The sequence below is a fragment of the Hydra vulgaris genome, chromosome 09 (genome assembly GCF_038396675.1).
Source record: "Hydra vulgaris chromosome 09, alternate assembly HydraT2T_AEP".
NCBI lineage: Eukaryota > Metazoa > Cnidaria > Hydrozoa > Anthoathecata > Hydridae > Hydra > Hydra vulgaris.
In genome coordinates, this window is record NC_088928.1 from 28,883,723 (window position 1) to 28,897,702 (window position 13,980).

General features: G+C 27.5%; 1 protein-coding gene across 1 annotated transcript in view; it reads left to right on the forward strand.

Moving 5' to 3' along the window:
* The window catches only part of LOC100198859 (ubiquitin carboxyl-terminal hydrolase 34), a 195,646-nt gene that overhangs the window by 82,219 nt on the left and 99,447 nt on the right, over nucleotides 1-13,980 (forward strand). The window contains exons 15-16 of the mRNA XM_065805242.1: nucleotides 2,906-3,033; nucleotides 6,920-7,188. Coding sequence (XP_065661314.1) covers nucleotides 2,906-3,033; nucleotides 6,920-7,188 — 397 coding nt within the window. The remainder of the gene's footprint in view (nucleotides 1-2,905; nucleotides 3,034-6,919; nucleotides 7,189-13,980) is intronic.

Below are 13,980 nucleotides of genomic sequence, written 5' to 3' on the forward strand. Positions count from 1 at the left end.
GTAACATGTACTTACACATTTATGACACATAAGCACTTACAAAATATAGACCCATATAACCTTAACTCATATAAACACATATTAAATAACACACATTACCATATAAGACACATAAAAATACTTAAGTATATAAGTTAAGAAAAAATTATAAGGAACATTTACAAATATAACGGTATTTGTGTCATATTTGTTCAATGACATACCTTGCGATGCATGTTTATCAACTTTAAAAAATTTTTGAAGTTAAAAATGAGTACTAAATGTGGATCTGGGCAACCACCAAAAAAACCTCCCGAAATATAAATAGAAAAATCAATATGCTTGCAAGATTAACTTATAAAAGAGAAACCTCAAAGAAATAAGTATGCAGAATATTTCAAAAAATATTATTTTAGCAGGATGATAAGCTTCAAAACATAAAAGTAATGTTTAAAACATAAAATTAGTCTTGGTTGGAAAAAATCTTTTTAAAATTATTTGATATATGTGCAAATGTGATACTCTTCTTTTAAAATGTGATGACAGGGTTGAAGTAGGTGGTGACAGGGTTGAAGTAAATAAGTATGATCAAACAAAAATTCGTTAATAAACTGACATCAAATTTTACAGCAGTTTTTGTAAAATTTTAATTCCTTCATTATATCATCATGTTTCTTGCAAGGGTTGTTCTAACAAGCACTATGGAAACTGGCAAATAGGTCAAATAGATACGATAGAGAAAGCAAAAATTTTAAGAAAAATATTTAATGCAAAAGTTATAACTGTCCATTCGGATCATTTTATATCTATTTCAGTCATAGCTGAAACAGATGATAAAAGTAATGATCCAAAGAAATATAAGGGCCCATATTGTTCAAAATGTTATTGCAGATGATTTACATGATTTAGCAATTTTTGAATTTGTTTCAATTCATTTAAAGGTTGACTCATACATAAATCCTGCTGTTTTATCTGACCTTAGTACAGACTAGCAAAAAAACTTTATGAATACTGTATTGGAATAACTAAAGGTTTTATTTTCCCAAAGTATTTAATGAAAAAGCCTAGTCTTGTTTATCATGCCAGTTGGTTAACTTAAGCTTGACTAGTTATAATAGTTTATTCAAAAGCAAAGAATTGTACACAATTAAAACTTATTTTTTCCAAGTTTACTGCCCCATGTGGTTTGCACATAAAAAGTCTAATCATTATAAACTTGTTCCTAGACTTCTTCATAATCAGGCAGACAATATACAACATATTGTTCTTCAAAATTGTCAAGGAAACTTAAAATGCTGCCTTCAAGAAAACCTACCCTACTCTATATTGCAAGATGATAAGAAAGATATAAGGAATCAACCTATCAAGCAAATTCTGCACATATGGCATTTTAGCAAAGTAAATCCTGAAGTAAAACCAAAAATGAAAGCAAAAACAATTATGCCTATTAACTTTAATACTTATACTTGGAGTTGTTTAGTTGATGTTATTTTAATTGAAGTTGAATCTCCAACTTCCACACTTATTTCATCATTTGAATTAGATAAAGCTTTAAAAACTTGTCTTAAACTTATTTAGTCAGATTTACTTAACAACTCGCAATCAATGTAGTGATCTGTAAAGCTTGTATTAGAGGCATCAAAGAAAGTGTACTCATTTTATTTATAGAGTATTTTATGAAGCTTAATTTAAATTAATAAACATATCCTTACTAAAATACAGAGCAGAGCAGAAAATAAGTGTAAGTCATCTAATACTGATTTACTTTATACTTTTTACTTAAGATTTTTTTTTTTTCTTGCAATTTGGTTCATATCCCTAAGGTCAAAGACAAGTCTCAATCAATCTTTTAGTCCAAAATTATTTTTCGTAGAGAACAAATTGAGACTTCCAGAGGCATGGGATAGTGTTTTACCGATATTCTGCTACCATATGTCTATTACTGTAAAATTAAAATATCATTGATACTCTTAATTTTTCATATTGATTTTGTGTGATGCTAATCACACAAAATCAATATGGAATATTGTGTTGATGATAATCAAGAGATTAAGGTTGCATGCTTTTACTGGAAAAAGCATTCACTATGCTATTACTAGAAAAGTTAGATAAAATTTAATATCAACACTTTGTAATGTTTTTTAATGATTTTTTATAAGTTGGAATTTTTTAATAAAACTTTCAAAATTAAAAACTAAAACAAAACTTTTTTTTTTTCAAGAACTTTTTAGGAACTTGAAAATTTATTAAAATAATTTGTTATCGGAACTTTATTATTTACTACATTAAAACAAAATTTTTATGTGCAAAATTTTTATGTGCATTGTATAAATAAACCTACTTTTTAAAAAAATGAAAATTTATTAAAATACATCGATATTGGGAAACAAAAATTGAATAGATATAAGTTGTTTTTTTTAATTGTTTTTTTTTTTTGTTTTTTTTTGTTAACAAATTTGAAATTTCAGGAGAAAGGAAAACATTGAAGAAGAACAAATTTATTAGTTTTATCTTTTAATCATTTTTATTTAAAAGTGTTTCTTGCTTGTTTTGGAGTTACCAAGCGTTTGTAACAGCAATTTAAAATGAGTCTCGTTGACCGTAGTGCCCCCCTCCCTCCTCCTCCAGCTTTAGGAAATTAAATACAGTTAAGGATAAATAAATTTTATAAAAATATATACAAAAATTATTGAGCTGAAAAGTGATTCTGATAGTTAGTATAGATATATATTATCTCAGATATATACTATCTTAGATATATACTATTTAGATAGTATAGATATATACTATATAGAGAGAGTTAGAAAGTAGATATATATTACTAATATTATTTTATAGACATTGTAAATTCTTGTATCTTGTTACAGATACTAAATATAAAGTATTTAGAATAATGTGTCAGTTGGTTTGTTAATAAACTATTTAGAATAATATGTCAGATGGTCTGTTAGAAGAAGCACAGAAGTTGCTATGGCAATTAATTTGTTATTCAGGAAACAAAAAAGTTAGGATGGTTTTCATAGAAGGTTGTTTGGAAAATATTAAAAAAAATCAGTAGGTTATATTTTTTACAAATTTTCTTTATAAATTATTTTATAGATAATGTTATTTATATGATTGTGCAATCAATAGAATAATTTAAATAATTATAAGTCAAATAATCAATATCAGTTTCTTAAATTATAAAAGTAATACTTACATTATCAAAAGCAGTAGTAACAGAAAATTTTATATTTTTGTAATCAAATTTTTTTTTTTTTTTTTTTTTTTAAACATCTTCGCTTCCAACAAGGCTGCAAGCAGCCACTAATTAAAGTTGGAACTTAAAAGATTGCAGATTATATGAGTCAGGAAAGAAAGATGAAGGAAGCGAATTCCAAAGAACTAATGTTTGAGAAAAAAAACTAGACAAATAAGCGTTTTTGGAGCACTTAGGAACAGTCACAGAAAAAGGATGACACTTAATTGAATGACAAGTAACACGAGAATAAATTATAGTAGATGGCACAAGAGACGATAGCTCTTTAGAGCAGTGCCCATTATAGTATTTGTAGAAAAGAGAAAGAGAAGCAACATTAAGACGATGTGATAATGGTTAGAGGTTGGCTGCAAGAGCAGGTTCAACTATGTTTACAACGCGTTTTTGCGCCTTGTCTAAAAGAGAAAGGGCATCATTAGAGGATCCGCCCCAGATATGGCAACAATATTCCATACAAGGCCAGATTTGAGATTTATAGAGATAGAGAATAGAATCTAATAAAATAAGAAAGTGACGAGCTCGATAAAGAGATGCAACCTTAGCAGATGCTAATTTTGCAACTGATTTGATATATGGTTTCCAAGAAAGATTGGAAGTAAGAGTTAATCCTAGAAGATGAAGAGTAGGTGACTCATCGAGTACATCACCGTTCATAAATATAGGAAGATCTAAATTATTGCGATAACGATTGGCTGAAAAAAATTGAGTTTTATCTGAATTAAAGTTCATTAGCCACTGTGAGCCCCATGCTGTAGCAGAAGTAAGATCCTTTTTAAGCTCAAATGCCCCCTCCAAGCAATCAGAGGGTGTTGGTTTTTTTTTATCACACAAGAATAAATGGTAGTGTCATCAGCAAACAATGCCACCTTAGATGAAAGAATATCTGGAAGATCGTTAATGTAAATTAAAAAGAGTATAGGGCCAAGGATAGAACCTTGAGGAACCCCTGAAGTTACAGAATAAGAAGAAGAGTGTTGTCCATCGAGGACAACTTTTATGCTATGATTGGAAAGGAAGGATTCGATGATCTTAAAGATGTTGCCGGATACACCATAAGAAGAAAGCTTATGGAGAAGACCAGCATGCCAAACTTTATCAAAAGCTTTTGAAATGTCGAGAGTGATGGCCTTAACCCCTCCACCTTTATCTAATGCACGATAAAACCTGTCAGTTATTACTGTTAACAAATCAGCTGTAGAACGAGAAGATCGAAATCCATATGATGGTCAGAAAGTAAGTGATTAGATTCAAGATGAGAAATTAAGTGTTTGTTAATTAAAGATTCAAAAACTTTGCTTATGATAGAAAGAAGACTAATAGGACAATAGTGAGACGAATCAGATCGCTCTTCAGAATTTTTGAAGATAGGGATAACAGATGCCACTTTCCAGCAGACTGGAAAACAAGACTCTGATAAGCACTTGTAAAATATTTTTGAGAGTATAGATGACAGCTCCAGAGAACTTCTGCAAGACAATAACAGGTATGTTGTCAGGGCCACAAGCTGTTGAAGAGTCTAGGCAGGAAATCACTTTAGATACAGAAGCTGGAGTGATATGAATGTCAAGCAATGGATCAACCTGCTTGTTGGCAATATCAGGTAGAACGCAACTAGTGGAATCAAGAGATGATATTGATGAAAAGTTTTTAGCAAACAATTCAGCTTTGTCTTTAGGTGAGGTGACAAAGTCTGAACCATACAAGAGAGGTGGAATTAATGATTTGCCCTTATTATTGATATTATTTAAGATTCTCCAGAATTCACGAGAGCCTAATTTTTGAGATGAGATGTCTGTTTATTACTGCTAGAAACAATTGTAAAAATCTTTTTACAATTGTTTCTAGCAGTAATAAACAGACGTCTGTTTTCTGGAGAATTGTTTTGCTGATAAATATGGAAGTAACGGTTTCGATTGGCAATCGCAACAGCACAGTGTGAAGAAAACCATGGAGGAGAGTGAGGCTTGACCTGGAATCGTCGAGAGGGAATAAAAGATTCCATGCCAGCCTGAATCCACGAAGTTATGTAAGAAGCACATTTGACGACAGGAAGACGAAAGATTTCTACCCAAGGGCCATCACGAAGAAAATCATGGAAAGAATCCCAGTCAGCTTTACTGTAGTTGTAAGAGGTTCGATAATAGGGACATTCAGGAGATGAAGAAGAATGAGATATTAGTTTAAAGAGATCAAACTGTGATCAGAAGCACCTAAGGGTGAATGTGGAGAAACTGAGCATTGACTAGGATCAGAAACAAGACATAAGTCGAGTAGAGAAGGTAAATGATTCGGGTTGTCTGGAAAGCGAGTTGGAAAGTTGACTATTTGAGTTAGGGATTGAGAAAGGCAAAAGTTGTGAGCTTTACCTAGGATATCTTTGCCAAGGAGGCCTTCTACAAGACAGTAGCCGGGTACATTTAACATCTGCCCAAGATGAGTATTTTTATCGTAACACCATCTCTAGCCTTTACTCAACCAAGAGCCCCAAGGCAGGGGGTGTTTTAAATCGGAGTTGGCATCTCCTAGCCTTTGCCTAAAAAGGCGTATCCTACAAGACAGAAGGACATGAAACAGATTGTACTGGGTTACATTTTACCAGTAGCAGGATAACCTTATCTGACAGATAATATCTGACAGAATGTAAGTATAAAAAAGTCTTTACATTTAATATAAGCCTTAAAAACTTATTATATATATAATCAGAACAATTATCTTGGCAATTTACTTTAATTTTTTCAAAACGTTTTTAAGTTATAAGGTCTAACAATTGAGTGCTAGGCATTTTTATTAAGATTTTAGCAAACAATATTCCAATAAACTGTTCCAATTCTGCTCTTGTAATTTTCAAAGGGTTTTTTGTATTGCTTTGCATAGCATATTTTTTAGACTCGTTTCAAATTATTTTAAGTAGTTCATTTGTGATAAGTATCATGATAAAATTTATTGGTTCATTATCAGGATCATCTTCAATGCTTCAAATTCCTATTTTAATTTAAAAATAGAACTTAGATTTTGTTTTTTCCAAAGCAACTCATTTTTTCCCTCTTTTGCTTTTTTCGTATTTTTCCACGAAAAAAAGCATCATCACTACTGCCATCTAAAGTTTCTTCATCTTATTCAATTTCTATTAAATCAAGCATCTCATCAGGGGCTGGTAGATCTTCTTCAATAAAAGTTTCTAACATTCATCTAAAATGAAATAAAAAATGTATTATTTGGTTTTTATAACTAAACAGATGTTGCTTTAAAGAAACAAAGTAAATTTAAGCTGTATCCAAAGAGAAAAGAACTATGAATCAAGTAAAAATAGATAATTGTAATGCTTAATCATATAAGAATTTATGATCAAAAATTCAAAACCATACCTTTCATCTAATTCAATAAGTTATCTAAAACATATGGACAATATCTTAAACATCACAAATTTAAAGTAAGCTTGAATCTCTTTGCAATATCATTTGCATTTTATGAACACTGAATGTTTTTTTTTTTGCGCTTTTGCATCATTTTAATGTTATACATTACTAATATATTAAAAATGGCTTTGTTGTTTTAGATAAGCACTGTGAAAACAAGAAAATGCACTGTGTTTCTTTAAATATACAAAATGCAATATAGAGTTAACTTTCAAATGTTAAATTAGTTTTCATTAGCTGCTGCTAAGTTTTGTATCTTTTATAGGTCAGTTATGGTATCATTTAAGATTTTGCCCAAAGTACTTAGTGTTTATCCACATAAAACTTCTGAGTCATCTTCGTTACTTTCATGGGCAATAAAAGACCTTCAATTAATGAATGCTTTTTTTAATAATTTATTGGTATTTGTTCAAACATTAAAAGAAGTTGAAAATAGTGCAACAGATCAACAAGATTCTATTGAAGAGTCTATTCAAGCAAGATTAGAATTTTTAGCTGCTATCTATTCTAATGATATAACTCCAGATCATTTTCGTAAGTTTTTTTTAAGTTAATTTTCTTTATGAAAAGTTATAGTTTAAATTGAGACATTTACTGCATATTTAAAAAATGGTCTACTACTATTATATACACATATATACCATTATTATATATACTTTTTTATATATGAACATATGTATATATATATACATATAATTATTCCCAGCACTATGTGTGTATATATATATATATATATATATATATATATATATATATATACAGTGTATATATATATATACAGTGTATATATATATATATATATATATATATATATATATATATATATATATATATATATATATATATATATATATATATATATATATATACAGTGCTGGAAATAATTATTTAAAGGTCACCAATCAACACTGATTGGCTGAAAAGTATCGAAAAGTAGGTGTTATCAAATTTTTTTCAGGACAATCAAGTTTAGCTTTTATAACTGTAACACTTTATGCATTTCATATTTTTGTTTGCGTAATATTTATAGTGTCATATTGTTATAAGCCTGATAATCCACACAATAAATGCTGATTTTATTATTAAAAAAAATTATTTTTAAAGAATAGTCTTTTAATAAAATACAATATAAATTTTTATATTTTGCTTTTAAATCTCAATAAATCTTTTCACTTCTCTGTACAGCTGTTTTATTATTTTGGTCATAGCGTATTGTTTTGCCCAAATGATAATGATAAAACTTTTTTTTTTTTTTCATTTCAAAAAAAACAAAGTTTTACTTTTTTCTAATTTAATTTAAAAAAAGAAAATTAAATCTTTACTTTAATCTAAAACATTTGCTAAGAAAAAAGTAAAACATTCTTTTTCAGAGCTCAAAATTTAGATACTGATTTCCAATTAAAAACTTTAATAGGAAATCAGTATCTAAATCTTAGCCTTTTCTTTATGAAGAAAATTGCAATTAAAATGAGCTAACAGATGGAAATATCATTTTTATTAAAAAAACTTGTTTGTTGTCATTTGTTTTTTGTTGTTCAAAAAAATATGAAAAGATAATCTTTATTAGAAAAAAGTAGAAAGTTTTACTTTTTTCTTTGTAGGTGATTCAGATAGTTGTTTCTTATTAAATGAAATAATTGTCTGTTGTATTTTGTCTGCCTCTCTTTTTATGATTGTAATTATTATATAGTTTCTATCAAACAATTTCATTTTAATCAATTTTAACACTTAAAACAAAATTGATTGGGCATTATTTCTAGTGTTATGTATATGTTTTTAAAGCTCTTGCAAATGATATCTCTCCTGTACTTTCTGAACTATTTAATCTGTCATTCATCACCAGTGTATTCCCTGATATCTTAAAAGCTGCTTCTGTTATCCAATTCATAAAAAAGACTCAAAACTTGAATATAATAACTACAGACCAATTTCATTATCAACAAGTGTTAGCAAACTTTTAGTAAAACTTATGTATTTTCGTATTTACAACTTTTTGAATAATTCTGCTTGTTTTCATATTCAACAGTTTGGGTTTTGCTCAAATCATTCCACTTGTCATGCTCTTATTAACATTACTGAAATGATTTGTGGTGCAATTGACAGTGGTTCCTTTGCTTGTGGTGTTTCATTGATCTTCAAAAAGCTTTTGATATGATTGATCACAACATTCTAATAAAAAATTTAAACTACTACGGAATATGTGGTATTGCTAATCATTGATTTTCGTCATATATCAAGGATCGCACTTAGTTTGTTTCAATTAATGGATTTGAATCCACACATAAAGTTATTAAATATTTTCACACATAAAGTTATTAAATATTTTCACACATAAAGTTATTAAATATGACGTTTCACAAAGTTCCATTTTTAGACCGTTATTGTTTTTATTATATATAAACAAATTATCTTGTTCATTAGGTACATCATTATGCTGATGATACCAAATTTTTATATATCAACAAATCACTTACGACTCTTTGTAAAAAAGTTATTCAAGATCTTTATTGCTTATGTAACTAGTTAAAGAGTATTCGTATTTCATTGAATGTCAATAAAACTGAATACATTATTTTTCATTCCCCTCAAAAAACTATTGATAATATTAAAATTAAAATTAACGGAAAAAACTTTTTTGGTCAAAATATATAAAATATCTTGGAGTATTTCTTCATAAAAACCTATCTTAGTATAATCAACTGTATCATAAACTCTTAGAATAACTGTATCCAAACTCTTAGAATGATTTATTCTTATTTATTCTCTTCTCACCTTTGCTATTGTTGTATTGTTTGGGGTCAAAAAAGTAACTTTTTACTTAACGGCATTGCTAGTTTACAACGCGCTTTCATTAGAATAATGATGTTTTTACCAATGAGATCTGATATCCAAAAAAAAATTTCTGAACTAAAAATCTTAAAACTCCGTGATCTTGTAAACTTTTACAATTGTCTTTTTGTGTTTGACTTTCTCCAAAATAAACTACCAAACTCTTTTTTAAATTTTTTTATTAAAACAAATGAAATTCACAATTATCACACCAGGAATACAGAAAATAGTAAGCTATACTCTTCTTTTTTCAACACAATTAAATATGGTAAGTTTTCCATAAAACAACAATGTATTTCCCAATGGAACCAGTGTATTCCTGCTTTAATTTAAAAAAAAAAAAAAAAATATCCCCTTGTTATGGATTATTTACTGCTCAACAGAATTCAATTTAAAAATATATTGTTGGAGTGTATTTCTTTATAATTTTTCGCTGTACTTAAGTTGTCTTTGATATATATTTTCTTTAACAAACAAGTGGTTTGATTTTTGCTTTATTTATTATTTTTCTATATTATATTTATTTGTTATTGTTATTATTGCTACATTTTATGTTATTATATTTAATTATTATCTATGATATGTACATACAATTTATGTTGTATTATAATTATTTTTCATATTATTGATATTTTATTACTATTATTATTATTATTAGTTTGTATTATTACTATAATTCATTACATATTTATTTACGCATTCATTATTATTTGTTTAACAATCTTTTCTTTTTTTTTTCTCTCTTATTTATATTTTTTATGCTCTTAAGGTGTCACTCCGTTGACTAGTTTGTAACTATTTGAGTGACACCTAACCAAATTCTATTAAGTTACGATGACCATTTGTGAATTTTTATTGATATGGTTGAAAATAAATAAATGTGTGTGTGTCTATACACACTCAGTGATGTATGCTAAAATTCTAAGGGTGTTACAGCAAGCAATGTCTGTTTGCAGGCTTTGCTTGCTCTCCTAATTTAGTAATTTTAAAGACATGTTTATAAAGTTTTATGAAGATTGGATTTAGAGGTTGTACACTTTGTTCATTTAAATAAAATTGAAAACATTAAACCATTTGTAAAATTCACATAAAAAGTATAATAATTATATAGAGGTAAAATAATTTACCAATTATTTAACATTATTTGATTAATTTACAATTGACATAGGTCATATCAGTGTAAGGCAGAACCATTTTCTCGACATTCCTAGTTTCAACACAATACATTTTTAGTTACTGACACAAAATAATAACACTTCATCATGCTTTAAATTGACTAAAAACTAAAACTAAGTTCTTGTTATATTTTTTATAACATTAACATTATTTAATTATTAAGATTAATATGAAGTTAATTTATATTATAAAGTTATTAATTTTTTGGTATCCCCTTGATTCATTATTCTTTAAAAAAAAAAAATTGTCTTAAAAACGTTAAATGCACACAACTAAACAAATTTATTAATAATAACCAAGTCTATTATAAATAACTAAGCAACTGAGTACAAATACGTTTCAAACAAAAAAAATTTAATTTACAATCAAACATGTGTATAACAAAATTAAAAAAATATGTAAATTTTGATCATGACAAACCTAAAACAAAAATTGTAACAGATAAGTAGACATAAAAGAAATGTAAAACAAAAATAAACTGGAAAACAATTTACCTGCTTTTGATAACCTGTTATCATACTTCAGTTGCGGTCATGATGCAGCTTGTCGGTGTTGTTTTATGACGTTATTTCATGTTGGATTTTAGTAAACTTTAGTTTAATTTAAAAGACATCACAATAGATTTAAAATATTTTAATTAAAAAAGCTAAAATGCTTCAAGGAGCAAAACTATAAACATAAAAAATCAAATTGAGAAAAATTCAAATTAAAATAATAAATCAAATTAAACATAAAAAATCAAATTGAAAAATAAATTGCATTTATATAGCTAAATATATTGTCTTGGTTTATAGTAAATTTTAAAAGCAGTGGGTTCAGTAAATTAAACTACCAATTACTTATTTTTAACAATAGAATGTAGCATCATTATATCATGATAATTGGATAACGAACCAATTTAACTATATTCAGGTTTAACTGGTGAAAAGCAAATAAAATTTTAATTAAAAAAGACCAAAACAAATTGAATATACAACAATATATTATTAAAAAAAAATTAAAAATTGAAAAAAAAAAAATTACAAACTTAAAAAAAAAAAATTACCAAAGAAAAAGCAGCAACAAAAAAGTTATAAATATCTTCACTGATAGTAGACATTTACAACCTTTTGGTTGCTGTTTTTTCTTTGGTGTCTCCCAACACCCCGGTATGGATGAGCCCTCCATTTGATGAAGGCCTCATCTATACCGCCATTACTACATCACTAATCTGCCATTACTACACCACTTATTAAAAGACCTCTCCGAGAGAGGCCCTGGGTGTTGGGAGCAATAATTTTTGTAATGTTCAAATGTTAACGAATCTAAAATCACAAAAGCTCTCTGTTAACGACTCAAAAATTACAAATAGAAGAATATAATAAAAATTATAAACATTTGCAATTTTATTTAATTAAAATATAAAGTATAACCTCACATTTTCACAGGTAACAGAGGACAATGCTGAAAATATTTTTAAAAAAAAAAGAGTAAATTAAAAAGGGTTAATATATGATGAAATTGATAAAAATCTTTTTTTAATAAAAATATGAGTAAAACGCAGTTAAAAAATATCATGTTTATTAAACAATTCTTTTACCTATTGCACATATTTCTCCATACATGATATATAAAATATAAAACAGACCAACCAGTTATGCTTCTACCAGACATTAAAGACAAAAAAATATACCTCAGAATAGTCGATAAAATAATATTTACATATAAATAAATATATAACTATAATTTTTTTAATAACTGTAAACTAAACCAGAACTATAAACTAAAATAAACTTTAAATCTTAATATCTGTACCTCCTTCTTAGTTTTTTCAGTACCTACAGAGGTATAAAGGCTGTTGTCCTACGACAACTTGAAACAAAGTTAGGTCAATATAAAAGGTCTAGTGTCCCCACAATGTTTAAAGGAATAAAATGTCTGCTGTCCAGAAATAAGGCTAAAGTACTTGAAGTTACAACTGTAAAATACAACTGCAACTTCATTATGTGAAGGGAGATTATAGTGACGTCTATCTTGCCCTTCAAGTAAAGACATTTAAGAAGAAATTCATCGAGCAACCTTCTATAGCTGCTCAATGAATTTCTTCTTCTTCCACTTCAGCCATGTTTTTAAATGCAAGAGCTAATGGGTTCTCTTCACTAATAATAGTTTGCAATGGAAACATTAAATCATTTAAGCAAAGATCATTACCACATTGTTGCATTCTAAAATTTAATGATGCTAGTTGATCATAGATGTATAGTTGACAATATGTCAGCGGAACATCTTGATTTGGCCTAAGATTACCTATGCAATGAAAAACTTGACCACATAATCTAAATCATGGCAGTCCATGATTCATGGGTTGAACTACATTAACTTTAAATGAAGCAAAAGAAAAGCAGGCATTATAATTTCAAATATATTTAAAAACTTCAGATTGGCATTTCCATCTGCATGTTTTCCTTTAAATAAATCTTGTGGAAATGGTGAAAGTTGCGACAAAACTACTTTCCATTATCCCAACATAAAAAATGTATTTCATCAGGAAATTCTTTAGCACCACAATGCTGACAAATACAAATCATTTCTCCTAAATAATTGTAATCTGAAATAGTATTACTTCTTGCTATACAATGCATTCTTTCGTATCTAGCAGCATATCTATATTTTGCTGTCTATTAATTTCATCTTGCCTAAGTCTATCTCTTTCATTTCTGCAAGAATTATTTTCAACTTGCCAAACCAAGCTCTCCTCATTTGGGTTCGAATTATTTGCTACTTGCCAAGTAGCATTTCTAGCATTATGTTGATTATTATTTTCATCTCATCTAAGTCTCTTTCATTTCTGCGACAATTAAGTTGCCTATTGACATTTCCATTTTCTAAACTAATATCTGCTTCTTGCCTAATATCATCCATTTAAACTTCACTTTTAATTGAAAGTAGTAATAAAAAATCTTAAACGAATCCTGAAGATTGTGATCTTTCCTATATAATTTTTTTTCTACTCTAAATAGCACACACAAATAATTTTTATATATAAAAAAACTGTCATTTAAAATAAATTAAACAATAATCGTATGACTTGAATAAAGTATATATATATCAGCTAGGAGATGTTTGAAAAAAAATTAACTTAGCAAATAATAATTAAAAATTTATTAAAAACATGCAATTCTAATAATAAACATACTGCTAACACAAATAATTAAAAAACAAACATTGAAAACCTTTTTTGCAAACTTCAATATTATTTCTTTAAAAAATTATTAGTAAATGTTTTTAAAAAATTCACGAAACTTTACAATATTTTGTTCTTCTATACCACATAATCTGATT